General features: G+C 49.1%; 1 protein-coding gene across 3 annotated transcripts; it reads left to right on the forward strand.

The window, feature by feature from the left end:
- The first annotated feature begins 3,331 nt into the window (after positions 1-3,331).
- On the forward strand, positions 3,332-19,359 carry DIO1 (iodothyronine deiodinase 1). 3 transcript variants are annotated; one of them, XM_021683924.1, is made up of 4 exons: positions 3,332-3,697; positions 10,762-10,905; positions 16,131-16,330; positions 18,578-19,359. In XM_021683924.1, the coding sequence occupies exons 1-4, from the start codon at positions 3,376-3,378 to the stop codon at positions 18,644-18,646; spliced, it is 735 nt and encodes a 244-aa protein (XP_021539599.1). In that variant the 5' UTR covers positions 3,332-3,375; the 3' UTR covers positions 18,647-19,359. The 3 variants fall into 3 exon arrangements, with proteins under 3 accessions (XP_021539599.1, XP_044769968.1, XP_021539601.1); XM_044914033.1 differs by having other exon boundaries at positions 3,376-3,517; positions 10,759-10,905; XM_021683926.1 differs by lacking the exon at positions 10,762-10,905 and having other exon boundaries at positions 3,376-3,697.
- The last annotated feature ends 1,793 nt before the right edge of the window (positions 19,360-21,152 follow it).

The raw sequence follows: 21,152 nt of genomic DNA on the forward strand, positions 1-21,152 counted from the left end.
CAAAGACAGTACAAAGGAGAAAAGACAGTCTTCAAAAAATGGTGCTGTAACAACTGGACATCCACATGTAAAAAAAAAATGAACCTAGGCACAAACCTTACACATGTCACAGAAATTAATTCAAAATGAAACTTAGACCTAGATGTAAAACACAAAACTATAAAACTCCTACAATATAACATAGGAGAAAACCTAGATGACTTTGGGTTTGGCAATGACTTTTTATTTTTTATTTTTATTTTTTTAAGATTTTATTTATTTATTTGACAGAGAGAGACACAATGAGAGAGGGAACACAAGCAGGGGGAGTGGGAGAGGGAGAAGCAGGCCTCCCGTGGAGCAGGGAGCCCGATGTGGGGCTCAATCCCAGGACCCTGGGATCATGACCTGAGCCAAAGGCAGACGCCGAACAACTGAGCCACCCAGGTGCCCCTTGGCAATGACTTTTTAGATACAACACCAAAGGCACAACCTGTGAAAGGAAGAATTGATAGGCTGGACTTCATTAAAATTAAAAAGCTCTGCAAAAGATATTGTCAAGAGACTAGAAGACAAACCACAGACTAGGAGAAAATATTCACAAAAGGCATAGGTGATGAAGGGCTATTATCTAAAACAAAGGAGTCTTAAAACTTAACAATAGAAAAAAATGAACAAACTGATTTTAAAATGAGCGAAAGATTGGAACAGACACCTCAGCAAAGAAGATATATGGATGGCAAATAAGTATATAAAAAGATGCTCAATATCATATGTCATTAGGGAATTGCAAATTAAAACAGGAGTGAGATACTATTACATATCTGTTAGAGAGGCCAAAATTCAGAACACAAACACCAAATGCTGGTGAGGACATGGAACAACAGTAATTCTCATTCATTGCTGGTGGGAATGTAAAATGGTGCATCCACTTTAGAAGACAGTTTAGCAATTTCTTTCAAAACTAACCATACTTTTACCATAAGATCCAGCCATTGTGCTCCTTGGTATTTACCCAAATGGGTTGAAAACTTATGTCCACACAAACACTTGCACACAGTTGTTTATGGCAGCTGTCTAAATCCATTCATGCTGCTATAACAGAATACCATACTGGGTGGATCACAGACAACAGAAATTTATTTCTCACAGTTTGGGAGGCTAAGAAGTACCAGATCAAGGCACCAGCAGATTTGATATCTAGTGAGGGCTCACTTCTTGGTTCTAGACAGGAACTTTGTTGTGTCCTCACATGGAGGAAGGGGTGAAGGTGCTCTAACCCATTCATTAGGGTTCCATCCTAATTACCTAATCACCTCACAAGGCATCACGAAAAACCAAATGCCATCACTTTGGGGATTTGGTTTCAACACATGGATTTGGGGTGGGAGAGGGGACACAAACATTCAGTCTATAATAGCAGCTTTATTCATAATTGCCAAAACTTGGAAGGAACCAAATTGTCCTTCTGTAGGTGAATAGATAAACGGTGGTACATCCAGACAATGGAGTATTATCCAATGCTAAAACAAAAATGAGTTATCAAGCCCTGAAAAGAAATGGGGGTCTCTTAAATGCATATTACTAAGTGAGAGATGTCAAACTGAAAAGCCCCCTTCTATATGATTCCAACTATACAACATTCTGGAAAAGGTAAAACTATGGACACACTAAAAAGATTAATGGTGCCAGGGGTTTGGGGAGAGGTAGGGATGAATTGGAGGAGCACAGAGGATTTTAGTGCCTCAAAAATTTCTTTATGATACCATAATGGTAGATACTTATCATTATAGATTTGTCAAAACCCAAAGATTGTACAATACCAAGAGTGAAGTCTAATGTCATCTATGGACTCTGGGATAATGATTCGTTAACACAGGCTCATCAGCTGTAACACATGCACCACCCGGATGGAATATGGATAGTAGGGGAGGCTGTGCGTGTATGGAGACGGGGGGTATTTGGGGACTCCCTGTACTTTTGGCTTAATTTGGCTGTAAATCTAAAACTGCTTGAAAAAATACAGTCTATTTAAAACAAACAAACAAACAACAAAAATACTTTGTATGGCAAAATGCTATGTACACATGAGGGGTTATTACTGCTTAAATAGGCAGGTGCTGTACATGGGGGCACAGCTTGGCATTTACAGGGAGATCCTTAGAAACAGAACATCTTTTGGAGCTGTTTTTTTTCTTCTCTGAATAAAGTTAGTGTGCTAGAGGCCAAGGTTAACACCTTTATGACTGTGGCAGCCAGCTTTCATGTGTTCCTTCCCTCTGCCCTAACACACAGGTATGCAAATGTATCAGGGAGGGGTAAACTTGAAGCTTCATGAACTAATTCCTGAGAGATGAGTTAACTGCAGAACTGACCTTCAGCCACTTCCCCTCTCTGGGCTTCAGTTTCCCTGCTTGAAAGGAAAGACATTTTAGATGTTTTCTAAAACACTTTCCAGCTCTGAGCTTCTATTAGTCTTCTTTTAATTTCTCCAGGGGCCCGTGCTTTTTCTGGCTTCTAAGCTTCTGGACATGTGGTTCCTTCCACTAGGACCACTGTCCCCACTTGCCTGGCTGACTGTTTGCTGTTCTGCCTTTCTGGTCGCAGCATAGGTATCACTCTGGGGGAAGTCCTCTTGACCCCTCTACACAGATTTGAGTGCCCTTCTCCATGCTAGCAGACCCCGACTCATCCTCTATTTCTGTGCTTAATATACTAAATGATAACTTTCTGTTTATTTGTCTCTTCCCCACACTAGACTGCCACACTGCTGAGTGCAGAGTGTTGTAGGTATCACACACACACACACACACACACACACACACACACACACACACTACTGGGAGTCTCAGGCCCAGATTTTCTTGGGGATGGCCCAGCTCTGTCTCTGCTTGGGGAGCTTCCAGACCCAAATCCTCTGGGTCAGACCATGCCTCCAGAAACACTCAACCACCAGCTAGAAGCTGTGAGTGGGAAAAACATCTTTCATTCGTAAAGGAACAATTTACATTATTAAAAGAATCATTACTATTAGAACTTATTTGCAATAGAGCCTTTCTAAAGGACCACAGAGTCCCTTTAAGTGTGATCTTTTTACATAATTGTTTTTAAAAATTTATCAGAGGGCAGATTTAAGATCTGCAGTCTCCCAACCCAAGGATCTCTCAAAGGTTAAGGCAAAGGATCAGAAATGATAATAATTACAACAGACCTTTGAGCACTTGGTTTGGAATTTTCCATTGCATTGACAGGAAGGCAGACACCTTCTGTCCTGGCACCTTCCTGCTGTCCCGGGTTGGCTTCGTCCACCCTGCACCTTTGTTCAGCTCCGCCCAGTACCGCCTAGCTGTAGCCTCTCTGCCCACCAGCCTCAGAGCCGGCTCTGGTTGTGCCGAGATGGGGCTGCCCAGGCCAGGGCTGTGGCTGAAGAGGCTCTGGGTCCTCTTGCAGGTAGCCGTGCAGGTGGCCGTGGGCAAAGTGTTCCTGATACTGTTTCCCGAGAGAGTCAAGCAATACATCTTGGCCATGAACGAGAAGAACCCCCACTTTTCCTATGACAACTGGGCCCCGACCTTCTACAGCATGCAGTATTTCTGGTTTGTCCTGAAGGTCCGATGGCAGCGACTAGAGGACAGGACTGAGCCCGGGGGCCTGGCCCCCAACTGCCCTGTGGTCCAGCTCTCAGGACAGAGGTGCCACATTTGGGACTTCATGCAAGGTCAGGAGACGGTTACGAGCTTGAGATGTGCTTAGAATGGGGGTGCAGAGGTGGGTGGGGAGGTGGGTGGGAAAGTCCTGAATTCTCCTACTCTAGCTGCTCCTTTTTTGGTTTCTTGTCCTCTTCTTACTTCCTGAAACTGGGACTTCTAGATTCTGTTCTTCTGAGCAGCATCACCACCATCCCAGGTCCTTAACCCGCAAGCCAGCCATACTGGCCTTCAGCTCCTTCTACACACTCTTCAGTTAGCCCCTCGTTCAGGCTTAACGTCCTCAACTTTTCTTTATTACACCTGACCTGGTAGGTAGTTACGTGTGGGGGTGTTTGGTTAATGTCTGCTGCCCTCACTGGCCTGCATGCTCTATGCAGCTGGAGCCCGTGGATGAAGCCCAGGCCCAGCCTCGTGCTCAAGGTCCTCCCTGGGCCAACTCCCGCCTCCCTTGCCAGTCTCACCTACAGGCTTCCCCTCAGCTCTAGCCTCCAAATGAACTCTTGAGCCTGGCACGTCCCTTGTGCTCTCCCTTCTCTACCTTGCTGATGTTGTTGGCTCTTCCCCTCTATCACCCATAGTCCAAAACCCCTCATCCACAAGGCCTGCTCTCCCGCCCCCCTTCCGTGAGGCCGTCTCAGATCCCTACAGCTAGGCGCATGCTCTCTCTCCTGGGCTCATGGCTCTGCATCTGCCCCTCTCCTCAGACTCTGATTCTTCCCACCCAGCATCTGGCTGCCAAGCACAAGTGTTTTCTTCCCGCCCGACGGGGAGCCTCGTGACAGAACTGTGTCTGATTCACCTCTGAATTCCCAGCACCTAGACCCAGCAGATAGAGTAGAGAAGGTCCCTGAGGCAAGTTGGCTAATCTAGTGTTTTTCAAAGCATGTTCTTTGGAAGCCACATCCCACAGATACGCTTTACCACATTGAGTTTCCTGGTTGAAATAGCTTGGGAAACCATGTACACCATACCCTCCTCTTGGAAATTCAGAGAGCACACGAGTATTTAAAAAGCTCTGAGAAGCCTTGAAGCTTAAAAACAAGCAAAACTTGAAAAAACTGACAAAACACTGACTGATTTTCCTAACACACAACCCCTAACTCTCTACCTGAGGAAATGCCCGTCATCATCACCCAGGTTCCAAAGAACACCTTTTGGGAAACGTTGGCCTAATCCAACCCTCTCACTTTAGAAAGGAGATGGAGAACACCGAGAGGCAGAGAACAGAGCCAGTGAGTGACCAAGTCAGACCCAGAATTGGACTTCCTCATCTCATTCTTTCCAGTGCACCTCAGCAAACATTCCTGAGCACCTCCTCTGTGCCTGGCTCCCAGCTAGATGCCAGGAACTCAGAGTTAGGTAAGAGCTTGCTCCTTCACTCGAGGAGTTTAGGGTTTCATCGAACAAACAGATGTCATAAACAAATGCTCACAGTTCTGTGAGACAGGGGAGGCCATAAAGGTATAAAGTCTGCCTACAGGGCTTGGAAGGTTTCCTGGAGGAGGTGGTTTTGGAATGAGGCCTTGAAAAATGAGAAAGATTTTTATAGCTTGGGAAGGGGAAAGTGTTTCGAGCAGAGGGAAGGGCAAGAGTTTTCTGCTCATGACTTTACAACTGCAGGACACAAATGACCTCCTTTTATTCAACATCCACTAAGTGACCATGATAACAAGAGCAATGAGAATAACCGCTAACTTTTATTGAGCGTCTACTATGTGCCAAGCACTGTGCTAGAACCAGGCCAGCTTGCCAAATACCGATCTAGTGACCAGTTCCATGAAAGCCAACTTGCCTCAGGGCAGTTCACAGAATGTACTTGCTTCTCTTAACTGTTCACTTTTAGTGGACCGGTTTACGTTTTAAAGACTGTTCTATTTGTCTCTGCTCCCTGCTATTGCTCCTCAGACTGAAGAATAGAAAGAGAGGGAGACCAAGAGACAAAATTCTACCTGTAAAATAGAGTTGGCTTTTGGCTTATTGACCCAGAAATAATGGTACTGAATGGTCCTGAAATAATAGATACTGGCGGTACAGCCATCAACATGACTGGTCTCTGCCCTGGAAAATCTCATAGCCTGGAGGGGGAGATGGTGTAGTGAGAGAGGGAACCAGAGGGTTCTGGAAGAAGTGGGATGGGGTAGGGAGGCGGTCAGAGGAAGGCTTCTTGGAGAAGAGGATGGTGAGCTGATTGTCTAGGGACAGTGAGGCCTTGGGATGGGTGGGAAAGAGGAGCGGGGAGCAGAGCAGGACAGAGGAGAGGAAACACAGAGGGCTGAGATGTGGAGGAGCGTGGGTCAGTTTTGGCAGAATTGGGGCTGGGGGGGCCATGAAGCTGGTGAAGAATGAGGCTGGACACGTCATCAGAGACCAGCGTTTAAGGGATCTTCTGTGTCTTACTGAAGAGGGTAGACTTCATCCTGAGGGTATTGGTGAATTCTAGAAGGATTTTCAAGTAGGGTGTTAACAATGATCAGTTCTGCTTAATAGGAAGAGATCCTCTAACTGCTTTGGAAACCCATCAGCCACTAAAAAGCTCTGACGTATGCTTTGAGTATAAATCTGATTTTACAGCCACAGACCAGAAGGTCTAGAAGGTCTAGAAGACTCTATGGATAATCTAATGCATGATCTAATGCAGTTCTTTCGTTTTTCACATGCAGAGGCCCAGAGAGGTAAATTACTTGCTCAGAGTCAGTCGTATGGCGAGTTCTTGTAGAGCCTGAACTAGAACTTGTGGCTTCTGACTCTCAGCTAGTGGACTTCTTGTTATTGGATAAGACAACAGAGGCTCAGTGGAATTCCCAGCCACCTTCTATCCTCTGCGTGTTCACACGTGTGTACACACATGACATACACACACTCCCAGACACACACGCAGAGCAAAACACTGGTGTTTAACTGGTATGTTGTGGTAGAAGGCAAGTCTGGATCATTTATTTTCTAGGTACTTGGGAGTTAATAGGAAACTGGATTTATTTCAGTCCCTGTTTATGATCTTCTAAACTCTCCCCAAGTGTACCCAGGAGGTGTCATCTAGCAATGATAAATGGGCTTTCTCTGCTGAGAGAGCCTGGCACAGGCCTGAATTTACTGGCCTGGAGGTCATGATGGGGGGTTCAAGTCCAGCTACTACAGAGCTCTCTCCCCATTTCTACAGACAAGATGGACTTGACAGCACTAGCCCGATGTCTGAAATGGTGTTCTCTGCCCCGTGGCTTGTGCACACAGGCAGAGTGCCAGTCCTCTGTCCCGTCAACCCCTTGCACCCATCCTTCCTCTCTGCTGTCAGGAAAGCGGGGAACTAAGTTTAAACTTTGCCCTCCATACTGATCACTGCACCCAACCACACTATAAATAATTAAACACATGGCTCTGTCTTTTCCAGTTTCCTAATCAGTGAGTGTTGATTTTTTTTTTCAATTAAAAGCAAAATTCCAGATAGCTAATATTTAGCACTGGTCCTGACGTTAAGTCTTTGGGGTTCTTATCTAAAGCGTGACTCTCTGGGGTCATTGGAGGCCAGTGGCTGGGCACTTGGCCTTGACTTGCCTCTGAGCCTACCCTGAGGAGGCCTGGGCAGCCCTGTCACATGGGCGAGGAGTAGTGTAATCATCCAACAGGGACTGAGGCCCACTCAGTGCCCCCTAGTGCCTCCTAAGAGATTAATCTGTGAGCCAAGGACAAGGAGAGCTTTTTATCTCCTGGCCAGCGTTCTCCTCATGTACTGAAAAATGAAGACTCTATTATAGTCAATTGTCTCTCTCTTTACTTGGCCACCAGGAAACTCAGTCAAATATAAGTTCAGTTATGATGAATGCATGGGACCTCAAGACCACTTTATTTGTTTTCCATCTTTCCCTCCTGTTCTGTGCCTCCCAGAGGGCATGATTTTTTTTTCATTAAAAAAATTTTTTTGACTATATGTATAGGCTGCTTCAAACCTATTGCACAATGAGGTGAGGGTATAACTAAGGAAATACAGCATCAGCAAGTCCTGTCAGTTTCCTCTTTCACCTCCACTGCTCACACCCTAGCCCGGGCTCCCATTCTCTCTCACGTGCATTGCTCTGAGGACCCCTGGCTGGATCCTCCCCACTTCTGTTCCCATCCTCAGGCCTTTCTCCGTAGTGTGATCTTCAGGTGTAAATCTGACCATGTTTCATTATATACCTCTATCATACGAGTTGGTTCTGGCTTGCAAGCCACAGAAACGCACTCTGGTTTTCTTAGTCACACACACACATATACAAAAGAATGCACTAAGAATGTGTTCCAAGATCCCCAGGATCAACCACAGCTGGAGCACTGGGCCTGGACTGTCTTTTAGCCTTAAAAGTCAGGCCTGGATGCTGCTGTCACTGTGGTTGCCTTGGGAACTGACCCCCTCCCCCCAGGACCCCACCATCCCTGACAGGAGCGCTGCCCCTGGACCATGGATGAATTCTGCTGTCTCAGTGACTCCAGGATCTCTATGGGATGGTCCAATCAGCCCAGACTGGGCCACTGCTTATGCCTTGGCTGCTCGGGACAAAGAACAGACCTGGCCCCTCTTCCTCCATAGAGGCGTACTCTCCCATTAATAGCATACAAAATAGGGAATTCCAACTAGGGAGGATGGTTAGGAACTGGGCAGCCAAAATTGCAACAAATATCCACCATCCTTGCTTTATATCTCCATGATGTCCCATTGTATCTAGAATAAAATCCAGATTTTTCACCAAGGCATAGGAGAGCCTGCCTCCCCTGGCCCATACCTGCCTCTCCAGTCCTACCTCTCCCGACCCCCCCCTCCCCCACCACGCACCCCGTCCCCAGGCCTGGCTCTGGTCGTAGTGGCCTTGCAGGTCCTTGAACACGCCAAGCTCGTCCTGCCTCAGGGTCTTTGTACAGGTTAGAGTCCTTTTGTCTGGAGAATGCCCTCCTCCTCCCTTTGCCCATGGCTGGCTCTTTGCTATCCTTCATTTCTCAGGTTAAATGGCATGGCCTCAGAGACCTTTCCTGACCCACCTGTCTAAAGTAGGTCACTCCTTTATAGGCTCTTTCGTAACACTTATCACAAGTTGAAATTACCACATTTATGTGTTTACTTGTTTTTTGCCATGGAACAGACCTCAAATTGCATGTGGGAAGAGCCCGGCTGGCCTTGTTCTCTGCTGAGCACCGGCCCCCACCCCGCAGTGTGTGGCAGCGAGCCTTGCACACTGTAAGTGCTGCGTAAATGCTTGTAGGTGGAATGTGAGTGTGCTGGGGGACATGAGGGCGAATGAGGAACAGGCTCCACCCTCGAGGGGTGACAAGTAGCCTGGGGGATAAAACGGGCCACGTCACAGGGCACGACCTTCTGTGCTACCAGATGTGCGGTGAGGCCTCAACCATGTCCACTCCGGCCACAGGGAACCCCCCGGGCGCTGGCAGCTCCCGAAGGCCACTCCCCGTCAAAGGTGGGGACGTTGCAGAAGGCTCCCACCCAGGGCTGGTTTTTCATGGGTGTGGGACCAGTGAATCACACAGGGAAAGGCCTGTGCTTGGAGTTTAATGTTCTGCATTAGCTGTCTTGAAATCCTTAATCATTTTATCTTGGCATTTGCATTTTATAAGGGAAGCCTGATGGGATAGTGGAACCTGCCAAGGGACTTGGAGCCTTGGCTTGTGCAGGACCTGGCCTCCCACAGCCTTCTTGCTCCCTGGGACATGTCCTCCACAACTCGCTCTTCTACCCTCAGACTCAGGGCTCGTCCAACCTCCTTCCCACTCCTCCCCAGTGACTGCCGCCACCTTCTGACCCCAGAGAGGGCCTGGACACAGGCACAGAGAGGCTGGGGTCAGGTGTGTGCCTCCTGCCGCATCTCGTGGCAGGGCCTGGAGGCGGCTGTCCCCATCCTGGCCTGACAGCGCCAGGGGGCAGTGTCAGGTGACTGGGGCAAAGTGGTGGGAGAAGCCTCTTGCCCGTCTCCCCACCCCCACCAAGGAGCCTAGCATCTCTGAATGGCGGTTGTGAAACCCTGTGGGGTGGGTGGTGGGCATGGTGGGAGGGTAAATGTCTAGCTGCTTCTCACCATGCCCTCTCTGGGGCATCGTGTGTTGGTCTGCTGGCTGGAAGGAGAGGAAAGCTGGTAGCCGGTGGCCACAGTCACGCAGGCACGTACACACTGAGTTTTGGAGTTCCTGGGTGACTGTGAGGGGCCGCATTTGCCCTATGAATATCCCTATGTCCATGAGAGTGAGACATTAAATAGTACCTAGAAAATGTGAGTGCAAGAGAGAGACCACAGAAGCAAATCTTTTTATTTTCATATATTTAGTGGCACTTCCCCCCGACTTTGTGAACAAGGGGCCCAGCATTTTCAGTTTGCACTGAGCCAGCAAATTATGTAGCCGGTCTTGCCCCTACCCTTCATTCCCCTTTGTGGCATCCCCTTTGCTGCCTGTCCCACTTCCTAGCTCAGGGATGAGATAGCTGCTGACAGCAGCTTACATTCATTGAGGATCTACTACGGGCCAAGCACCATTTTAAGCCCTTATCTGTACTACCTGTAATCCTCAAAACAATCCTATAAGGTAAGTAGTATTATTATATCCATTTGTGAATGAGGAAACAGGTGCTTTGAATGAGAAGAGCTCCGAATTGAGAGTCTAGAAGTCAGGGTATTAATTTTAACTCCACCCTTGACCTGCTATGTGACCCGGAGCAAGCCTGTAAACAAGGAGAAAAACTGCCTACCTTGCAGTATACTAATCTCATCACATGAGAAGACAGATCTGTGCCTGCCTTATAAACTGCCTCAGAGGGACTCCCATTTTAATTACCACTTAGTGGTAGCAGGTGGTCCACTGAGCACCCCCCACCCACCCCGATAAAATCCCCTCCTTGTGGAGAGGAGCAAACTGGCTTCAGCCTCTGCTAAGTCATGCTCTGTAGGCTTCAGCCCTGCCTGCCCCCCCTCCATGGCCTGGCTCCATCTTTGAGGGAAAATAAAAGTAATAGAAGTGAGAGCATCTGGAGCAAAATGGTGCTGACAACTCAATGCTGTGTGTAGAGGATTGGTCGTTGATGATTCCATTCCTGTTTCAGGCAACAGGCCACTGGTGCTGAATTTTGGAAGTTGTACCTGACCTTCATTTCTTTTCAAATTTGACCAATTCAAGAGACTTACTGAAGACTTTTGCTCCACAGCAGACTTCCTCATCATTTACATCGAAGAAGCACACGCATCAGGTACAGAGAGACTTCCTGCCCCTGCCTCTTCCTACCTTCTCCTTTCTCCCTTGCTTCCCCCAAGCCCCAGCTCAAGGTTGGGGAGGAGGGAGGAAGAGGAATGAGGGAGGAAGAGGAATGAGGGAAAGAGCTGCTATTCACTGAGTGAGTACCTGCCATCTTTCAGCCCCTGCTGCCTTTACCCACCACTTGCTAACTCTACAGTCTGTGCTTTCAACCTGGCACACAGAGCAAAACACCCGGAGGGGGCACCTGGGTGGCTCAGTCGGTTAAGCGTCTGACGTTGGCTCAGGTCATGATCTCAGGATCCTGGGATCGAGCCCCATGTCATCATAGGGCTCCCTGCTCAGCGGGAAGTCCGCTTCTCCCTCTGCCTCCCTCCCCTTGCTCCTTCTCTCTCTCAAATAAATAAATAAAAATCTTGGGGGAAAAAAAACCCTGGAGGGACAGGTCCAGCTGGCCAAGCACCCAACATTTTGAATGGATAAATAGGGAAATCAAGGGAGAGAAGCTAATAGGAGGAATTTAGACCTGAAATGTCACAAGTGAAATGACCACTCTGTAACTACATGTGAGATCCCTCCTAAGACTCTCCAAGCTCAAAGGTCACACTGTGGTTCATCTCAGTCAATGGTTCCCAAGCTTTAGTGAGCATCAGAAGTACCTGGAAGGCTTGTTAAAACAGACTGCTGGACCCCCCACCCCCACCCCAGAGTTCATCAGTTAGATCTGGAATGGGGCCTGAGAATTCACATTTCTGACAAGCTCTGGGTGATGCTGAAGCTGCTGGTCTGGGGACTACACTTGGAGATCCCCTGCCCCAGGCTAGCTTTCATGGGGTGGGGGAGGCAGGCATTCTTTCTTCATCCCTGACAGGCGGTCACACATTTTCATTACTTCGCGGGAAATCTTGTTCCTTTGCGGGACAGCTCTGTTCGGGAGAGCTCTCCCTGAAACTCTTACAGCTTGTGGTCTAAGCCCCTTGAACTTTACAAAATGGTCAGACACACCCCTCTCTCCCCAATTTTCAAGGGGATTGAATCCATGAGAGTGGCCCAACTCTCAAACCCAAAGACTGAAGAAGGCAGGAAGTCACGTGTGGCCGAGTGAGACAAGTGTCACTTACTTGCCCATCTCCCACAAGGTTCGTCTGTCTCCCAGCACCTGGCAGAGCCCGTGTCCCAGAATCAGGGCTCAGCAAAAGTTGGATGAGTGGGTTTAGGCCAGTATTATATTAGCCTTGCCGGTTTATCCGTGTGTTGTTAAGTGTAGGCTGCTATTCACTATCAGCAAAGTTGGTCCAGTATATGCTCCCTGGATCCCTGACGTCAGAGCCACCTGGGTGGCTTGTTAAAAACGCATATTCCAGGGCCCCACCCCAGGCCCATTGCGTCCTGATTTATTGCACCCAAAGGTTTGAGACCTTCTTTCAACTTATACAGTGTTCACTTAACTGGCAGCTTCTGTCCTCATGAAGACTCTGGGGGCCACCTGAAATATTAGCTTAGCGTCCTAGCTACACAGAGGTGCATGATACTGTGCTCTCTACTTTCATGTACTTTAACATTTTTCCATAATACAATCGAAAATAGCACAGGTGGGCGCCTGGGTGGCTCAGTTGGTTAAGCGACTGCCTTCGGCTCAGGTCATGATCCTGGAGTCCCTGGATCGAGTCCCGCATCGGGCTCCCTGCTCAGCAAGGAGCTTGCTTCTCCCTCTGACCCTCCCCCCTCTCATGTGCTCTCTCTCATTCTCTCTCTCTCAAATAAATAAATAAAATCTTAAAAAAAAAAAAAAAAGAAAGAAAGAAAATAGCAAGGTAACAGTGCAGATGCGAGCACAGCCTATCTCTGGGGCAGACGCCCCTTTGGGAGAGTAGCAGCCATGAGTTACAGAAAGAATGTGGGCACCTTCAGGGGTCTGTGGTCATCAGGGCCGAGAAGAGACCATGCCTGGATGTCGTCGCAGCGGCCAGCCCTTCTCCAACTCTAACGTGTGCTTAAATGACGTGGGGGGGGCCTCAGCAGGCCGGGGCTCAGCAGGGCGGCTCCCCAGGGGATGCTAAGCCTGCCGGCCCAGGGTCTGCACTTGGAGTCACGAGATCCAGCTCTAATCTCCAAAGGAACGAGCCGTAAACTGCAACGAGAGGGGTGGATCTTCACAGACATTGTTTCTGGTCCTGATACCTGTCTCCTGACTCATTTCTCCTGGAGTCAGCCCAGGATGAAACTTTCCCGACCCAGGGCTGACTATCTCAAGCCAATGAGGAAAGACCTCCTGACCCTGTTCTGACACAGACCAGTTTCTTGCCTCTGTGCTTTGCCAATCCTGGTTCGGGCGTTTTTTCTCCCCCTCCAACAACCTCGTTCCTCAGGGTACTTGTTTCTGTCAGACAAAAACCTGAACCCGGCAGAATTCAAATGCACAGAGCCAGTGTCCACCAATCCCACAAGGTCTGGGGCCTGGGGCCCAAATCAAGTTCCCACATGCCACATGTCTGTCTAGGTAAATTATGGGGAGGCACTCGAGGCGTGGTGGGAAGGACATGGACTTTGGAGTTTCAGACATGAGTATGGGTCCCGGCTCCACCATGTGACCTTACGCAACTTACCTTCCATGCCCACTTTTGGGACAGTGAAATAGGATGACAACACCACCCCCACAGAGTCACTCATTCGACAATATTTCACGAGTACCTGCTCTGTGCCCGCCCTGGGCTGGGCCGAGGGATATTGAGACCAAAGATACAGTTCCCGCCTCGCAGGGACTCACAGTTAAAGCTGGGGAAGTGAGCCACTGCTCCTCTCCGGGCCTTCGTGTCCTCAGTTGCAGGATGAGGGGGAGAATCCCAGCTTGGCCGCCCCTAGGAGGTCGTTGTGAAGCTCCAAGGAGCTAATGGTTGCACAAGACTGACTGCCTAAACATGATACAAAGGTAAGCTGGTCTTACTGTCATCTACAAAGTTCTGATGTCTTGGGGCAGGTAATAGTTACTTTACTCTGTGGCCAGGCACTTGATGTGATTTTCTCCCAAGAGCTGGTTTCTCTTGGAGGAAGGTTCCTGAGCAGGGGACTTTGAAGCATTGAGGAGGTGGAGTCATTTCTGCTGGTAGACTTAACCAACTTCTATTACCCTGGGAGGCAGCTATTACTGTAAACACAGATCACATGGCTTCCGAGGGAGCCCAAGACCACATTAGCTGGGCCCAGACTCCCCAGAAATGGGGCAAGTAGAAGGGCAAGGCCAGTAGCACTTTATGGTTATTTTTTTTCAGCCCATTAACATGAGTACCACTTCCTGTAAGTAATAGAAGGGCACCTTGGCCAATGAGGCCATTTGAAAATCCCCTTCCGTTTAACGTTAAGCAGCCTTAGGTGGGTTTGGCTTGGGGCATCTCCAGAGCAAAGTAGCAGGATACCTGTGGTAAAGAATAAAAACGAGGTTCTTTTCTACCTGGCTGGTATCTGGGGGAGTCAGGCAAAATAAACCGGTATTTTTGAAGCAGCTTCTGTGAACCAGGCAGAGTCCCGGGAATTCTGTATAAGTTATGTCACCGGCATCTGCAACGTTGGTCCTATTAACCCCTTAGCAGATGAGGAAGCTGAGACTTTAAAGAGATTTCAAGAGCTTGCCCAATAACACACAACTGAGAATGTCAGGGAAGGCTTCCTGGAGGAGAGGGCGCTAGAGCTGTGGTTCTCAACGAGGCTGATTTTTGTCCCCCAAGGGACCTCTGGCAACGCCTGGAGAAGTTTCTGGTTGTCAAAAACAAATTGAAGGGAGGGTGGGGTGCTGGTGTTACTGACATCTAGTGAGTAGAAGCCAAAGATGCTGCTCAACATCCTGTAACACACAGGATGACACGCCCACCACAAAACGTCAACAGTACCAACGTTGAGAAGCCCTGTGTTGGAGCTGAAGCTTAAAAGGACAGGTGGGGTCTCCAATATGGAAAAGACGGTAAGGACATAGGGAAGGGGGGGCAGCATCATTTGAGGAGGAGTCACTTCAGCGAGATGTGGAAAGAGCGGCAGCCATGACTAGAAGTGCAGGTTGGGAGAGATGGCCGGGATCACTACGTGTTTGCTAAGGAGCTGGTCCAGTCATCGGTTTTCAAGCAGAGAAAAAATCTGATCAAAGTTTGTGTTAGTAATCATTGTCAGAGATTTTTGGATGATGAGTTAGAGGGTAGCAAGATCAGGAGGTGGGAATACTTCTTAGGGCTGGAAAGCAAGGGTGGTTGTCAGGCTAGCAGTTGTACTTGGCTATGAACTCACCCTGAGGCTATGAATTCGCCTGTCGTGAGGCTGTCCGTAGAGCTAACATCAGCGGCAGTGGCTGAAGTTGTAGGAGAGAGAAAGTCCTGTGCTCACACTGTGGGTGGAGGCAGCCCCGTGAGGAAGAGGGTGGGAGTGAGAAGCAGCTTGGGGGTTGTGGGTCAAGGAATCCCAGGTGTTTCACCCACCCGGCTGGGACAGAGGCTGGAGGAACACGGCACAGACAGGCCAGGTCACTGAGGAGCTTGGGATTTCTCCTGAGGATGATAGGGAGCCATCTAAAGACCTAAGCAGGAGAGTCACATGGTCAGATGTGCACTTTGGAAAGAACATTCTGGTGGAGAATAATTAGAAGAGGGAGATTGTCTAGACACTAGAATAGTAGTTCTCAAACTTTCGGTGTGTTGTTAGAATCATCTGGAAGGCTGTTAAAAGATTGGTGGGCCCCATTCCTTGGCAGTCTAGGGTGGGGCCTAAGAATTACCAACACACCCCCAGGTGACGCCAACACTGCTGGTCCGGGCAGAGAACTACTGCTCTAGACCCTTGCCTCGCAGAGTGTGGTCCAGGCACCAAGCAGCCTTGGCTTCCTGGGCAGCAGCTAGACCTTCAGTGCTACCCTAGACAGACTGAATCAGGATCTGCCCTTAACAAGGTCCCCGTGTGGCTCAAATACACATTCAAGTTCGAGAAGCACTGGCCCAGGGGACTCTCCCATGCTGAAGAGCCAAGGTCTGGGAGTCAGGAGCCCTGGGCTTCCATTCTGGATCAGTCAGTAACTCCCTATGTGATCCCGTGCATTCACCCATAATAGGAAATTGGGCCCAATCTGGCCAAGGGCTTCTCTATCTGGGACCCTCAGTTAAAGGGGGTGGGGATGGGGGTATTTAAGCTGCAGGAAATACGTGCCCTGCCTGTGAGGCCCACTGCCCATCTCTTCTTTTGCAGATGGCTGGGCTTTTAAGAACAACGTGAACATCAGGACTCACAGGAATCTCCAGGACCGCCTGCAGGCCGCCCGCTTGCTGCTGGACAGGAGCCCCCAGTGCCCTGTGGTGGTGGACACGATGGAGAACCAAAGCAGCCAGTGCTATGCGGCACTGCCTGAGAGGCTCTATGTGCTCCAGGAGGGCAGGATCCTCTACAAGGTGACCAGGGGCACAGGGCCCAGGAAGGGTACGGGCAGAAAGGGCTTTGTAGCAGGCAGATCTGCCTTCCCGTCGCCGCCCAGCCATTTACCAGCCATGTGACCAGGGGCAAGTCCTCTCCTCGCGTGGAGTTTCAGTTTCCTCTTCTGCAAAAGGGAGGTGCGGCCCCCCCACCTCACGGGGGGTAAAATAATGCACAGGAAAGTCCCTAGAGTTTGGACTGGAGCTGCAGCCTCTGGTTGCCTTCTGAACCCAGAAGACTGGCCCAGCCCTAGTTCAGTTTGGAGCTGAATGAGAGAAGCTTGTCTCCATTTCATAAACAACGCTCAGAGAAGGACATTGACTTGCCCAAGGTCACACTGCACAAGGCTCTGATTCCAATTCTAAATCCTTTGGACGGGGTGGGCCAGGAGTGGGAGGGTCTGAGGCAGGCCTGAACCTGGAGCGGGTTGTCGGAGTGGGAGCAGAACAAACCCTACATGGGCAGCTGGAGATGCTGAAGCAGGGATCCAAGGCAGGAGTTGAGTCCCGGCTTGCTTTCCGGTGATTGTGCCCCGCTTAGGGCTTCCAGCCTGGCCAGGGTGGAGTCACTTCAGCGAGATGTGGAAGGACCGGCAGCCGTGACTAGAAGTGCAGGTTGGGAGAGAAAGCACAGCCTCTGGTCACTTGGGCACCGTTGGCCTCCCCTAAGAGGGCAGAAACCATTTTATAGCTGCCGAAGGGATTCCAAACCTTGGAGAGCCCAGGAAGCCCAACCACGAGGCTGCTCCTCTGCCCACAGGTCAAGCTGGCCCTACTTCTGCAGTGAAATGAGCAACGACTTGCAGATGAATCCCCGAGGTGCCAGGGGTCACAGCACAAGGATTCAGGTCCTTCTTCCTTTCTCCTCCCCAGAGACATGGCTCTAAGATGGCATGATGGAGGCTGGCAGGGTTAGGCCCCGTGCAACACAGGAATGAATTGAAAATGGCTCACCCCTTACTTGGAGTCTGAGGGATAAGGAAGACACACACACAGTTGCCCAGTGTCCCAAGTACTATGAGACTCCAGAGCGGGGATTAGCAAATCTTTTCTGCAAAGGGCCTGTTTGTAAATATTTTCGACTTTGTGGGCCAAATAAATTCCTGGTCACAACAATTCAATCCTGCTGTTACAGCACAATATCAGCACAGACAAGAGGTAAATGAGTGTGACGCATCAGGACAGACTTGGCTCTCAGATGATAAATTTCCTGACCCCTGAGGAAGGGTAGGCTCTTTAGAGGTGGTGACAATTGTGTGGGCCTAAAGGCTAGGAAGCCAGCCACGTGAGCAGGGTGAGTGAAAAGCATTGCAAATATAGGGAAGAAGGTGGGCAAAGGCACTGAGGCACGTTACAGCAGCGTGTGAATGGAGAATTGGGGGCATTTAGGTGATAGGGGTCTCATTCTGGACCAAGGAGTTCAGCCTACCTCTTAGGACAAAGGAGAGCCATTGACAAGTTTTGAGCAGGAGAGAGGCATGATCGGATCTGTATTTTATTTTATTTTATTTTTAAATGTATTTATTTATTAGAGAGAGAGAGAGCGTGCGTGCATGTGAGTGGGGGGAGGGGTGGACAGAGAGAATTCCAAGCAGACTCCCTGCTGAGTGTGGAGCCCCATGTGGGGCTTGATCCGAGGACCCCGAGATCATGACCTGAGCTGAAATCAAGAGTCATAAGCTCAACTGACTGAGCCCCCCAGGAGCCCTTGGATCTGTATTTTAGAAAAATCAATGGCTCCTGGGTGAGGCGTGGACTGGAGGGAGCAGGGACTGAGGACTGGGGATAGTCAGGAGGTGGGACGGCTGCCCAAGTAGGAGATGAAGAGGGCTGAACTAAGGCATTGGGACTGGAGAGGCAGAGGTGGGTCTGATTTAGAATGGCTGGAACTTGCTGTGAGGGGTAGAGAAGATAAGGCCTGTCTGCAGGTCTAATTATGGAAGAGCAGCTTATTTGTATAGACCCCTTTCTCCTTTTGAAACTATTCACTTTACCGCCTCTGGTTTTCCTCGTACTTCTCGGTCCGGTCTGCCCATTACAGGTTGGTGCCATTCCACACCCTCTCCCTGGGTGATCTCGTCCACCTTACGGTTGCCTCTGCCATTGACGACACCATTCTGGCAAGTCCCACGTAACTATCACTAGCCCTGTGCTCTCAACCCAGCTCCAGACCTACCTATTCCTGCAGGCTGGAAATCTGGGAATGCTGATTCATGTCTCTTGCAGGGTAAATCTGGCCCTTGGAACTACCATCCAGAGGAAGTTCGTGCTGTTCTGGAAAAGCTCCACAGGTAGTCTGGAAAGATTCCCCAGTTCTAGGTGATCAACAGGAGGGCTCCTCCAGTCTTGGCTCTCCTCCCAGCCCAGGTTGGCGGTTACCTCTGGACTCCTGTCCCCTACTGAACCACTAGCTCAGATTGGTCTGCTCTAACCAAACAATTGTAATCAGAAAAAAAAGCAGCAAGTAAGGTGAATGTTAAAGACCATACAACTCGACGCTGCCCCCACTAGTGGAGACCACATTCATCTCATGACATCCCCACGTGAGAGAGGCCCCACTCCGGGGCCTCCTGCTGAGGTGTGGTATCTCTCTCCAGCCACTCTGATACCAAGTGTTCAGATATGGCGGTCCTTATGGTAGGCAAATTCATGTTCCCCAATTTGCCATTTATGGACTTGATCTAAGACACTAAACTGGCTTTTAGACCCAAGCGTGGGGAGAATGCCGGTTGTTTAGAGAGCGGAGATGAGGAATAGAAAGCTGTCGTTCATTTATGCAGAAGCTCGCCTTTGAAATTGTTTCTCTGATTTCTTTGCAAGTCTCCTAATGGTCATTTGTGTTAGATTACATCAGACTAATGGATAACCATTGGTATTCATCTGTTTTAACTCTGCTTCTTTTCATATTTGTCTATGACAGCCACAGCCTAAAGCACACACAGCTGTGACTTGATTTGAAAGAAAATGTTTTAAGATGCAGCAAGCTAATACAGAATGATTAAACTATCTCAGGCTATTTGAGATGGCTTTGGTGTGATCTTTACATTTTCTTTTCCAATTTGTGTCACCCTATTTTATCTTGCATTATAGCCCAGTGTAATCTGATCAGCAAAATTACCATATGCTTGGAAGCGTCTCATTTGGTGGGAAGAACATTCATTCTCCGTGGGTTACATATCAAGTGTCCCTTTGTCTTGGGAACTGCTAAAGAATGTTTCACATTGGAATCAAACTACCTTCATAACATGACAAAAGAATAGACTTGGGAGACATTTTTTTCTTTTTTTTTTTTTAAAGATTTTATTTATTTGACAGAGAGAGAACACAAGCAGGGGGAGTGGGAGAGGGAGAAGCGGGCTTTCTGCGGAGCAAGGAGCCCGATGCGGGGCTGGATCCCATGACCCTGGGACCATGACCTGAGCCGAAGGCAGACGCTTAACGACTGAGCCACCCAGGCGCCCCGGGAGACATTTTTCTAACATGAAAACATATTCTCCTTGGCTCAGCCTTTGTTGCTACAATGTTAACACTATTAATGTTACTATTTTATTCTTTTAAAAAAACTTATCATTAATCATCCACCAGGCACCCATGTTCAGATATGTTAAGTCATCTAATCTTTATGTATCGCAAAGAGGAGACTATTACCCCCATTTTATAGATGGGAAATCAAGGCTCAGAGCTGCATTTGTGGAAGGTCTTAGAACCAGTAAGTAACAAGCTAAGATTCAAAGCCCATCTCTAACTTGCAGCGGAACCTTGGCTCTGCTCCGCACTAGCTTTGTGACTGTGGCTCAGCTGCCTTGGTCTCTTGAACTATAAAATAGGATGCTAGTCGTGCCTGTTGCCTAGAGAATTTGTGAGTAAAACACTCAGAACTGTGCCAGCCTTGGAGAAAATGCCATGGACGTGCTGACTATTATTATTATAACTCGTTCCACAACTGCCTCCTGGGCCCCCTTTTCAGGGAGTGGGAGATGGAGGGAAGGCAGGACAGTAGGGACACTGAATAAAAATTCTTCATCCTGCCAAAGCAACGCAGGCGTGGGTTTGTGCGGGTACACTGAGAGTGAGGAGCTGGGCAAACAGTGGGGCTGAAGCCCAGCTGAGCGCTGTCCTTCCTAAGCCCCAATTCCATAAAAGGAGACAGCGGATAAGCCCATGCTCCTCTGAATCACTCCTCAGATGGTCCCCCCGATTCATGCCTATAAATGCACAGAAAGTCCTGGTTTTCAGTGAACAATAGTAGCTAGAACTGGGGAGGAGTTTTCAGAATGTTAAAATAGACCCCAAGCCTTCCAAGTCAATTCTCTTCAGTTTAATGCTTCAGACATTCATTGAGCACTGATTCTTTACTGGGTGCTGAGTAATGCACAGATGGACAAGGTCCCGCTTAACCTCACAGGGGGACGAGGGATCCATGGCAATGACCATAATTCAAAGCAAGTATGATGGGGGAGAGCTGAGATAAAGACTCACTGCTCAGGGAGGACAGAAGGGAGGGCAATCCTGCAGGGCTGGGTAGGTCTGGGAAAGCCTGGCGGAGCTGGTGGCATTTGGGCTGGGGCTTCGAGGAGGGCCAGGCCTTCCACAGTCTGCGATGGGAACATGGAGAGCGCAGGAAGGGAAAAGGACATTTGTGGGGAAACTCGCATGGCAGAGGTGGAAAAGAACTGTGCAGGGCACTCAGAAGGTTTGGACTCTCATTCTGCTAAACTGGCCACAGACGATTTCATTTCGGGTAAGCCCAGCCATGAAGTTCTGCAGGTGTGTTAACATGTTTTCTGCAGCATGCTTAGGT

This window comes from Neomonachus schauinslandi, chromosome 4 (genome assembly GCF_002201575.2).
Source record: "Neomonachus schauinslandi chromosome 4, ASM220157v2, whole genome shotgun sequence".
In the NCBI taxonomy this organism is placed as follows: domain Eukaryota; kingdom Metazoa; phylum Chordata; class Mammalia; order Carnivora; family Phocidae; genus Neomonachus; species Neomonachus schauinslandi.

Excerpts from the sequence above, each read along its gene's own strand:
- DIO1 (XM_021683926.1), top strand. The coding sequence starts at position 3,376 with ATGGGGCTGCCCAGGCCAGGGCTGTGGCTGAAGAGGCTCTGGGTCCTC. Across the intron at positions 3,698-16,130 it reads CATTTGGGACTTCATGCAAG|ATGGCTGGGCTTTTAAGAAC; the intron begins GTCAGGAGACGG and ends CTTCTTTTGCAG. Across the intron at positions 16,331-18,577 it reads AGGGCAGGATCCTCTACAAG|GGTAAATCTGGCCCTTGGAA; the intron begins GTGACCAGGGGC and ends TGTCTCTTGCAG.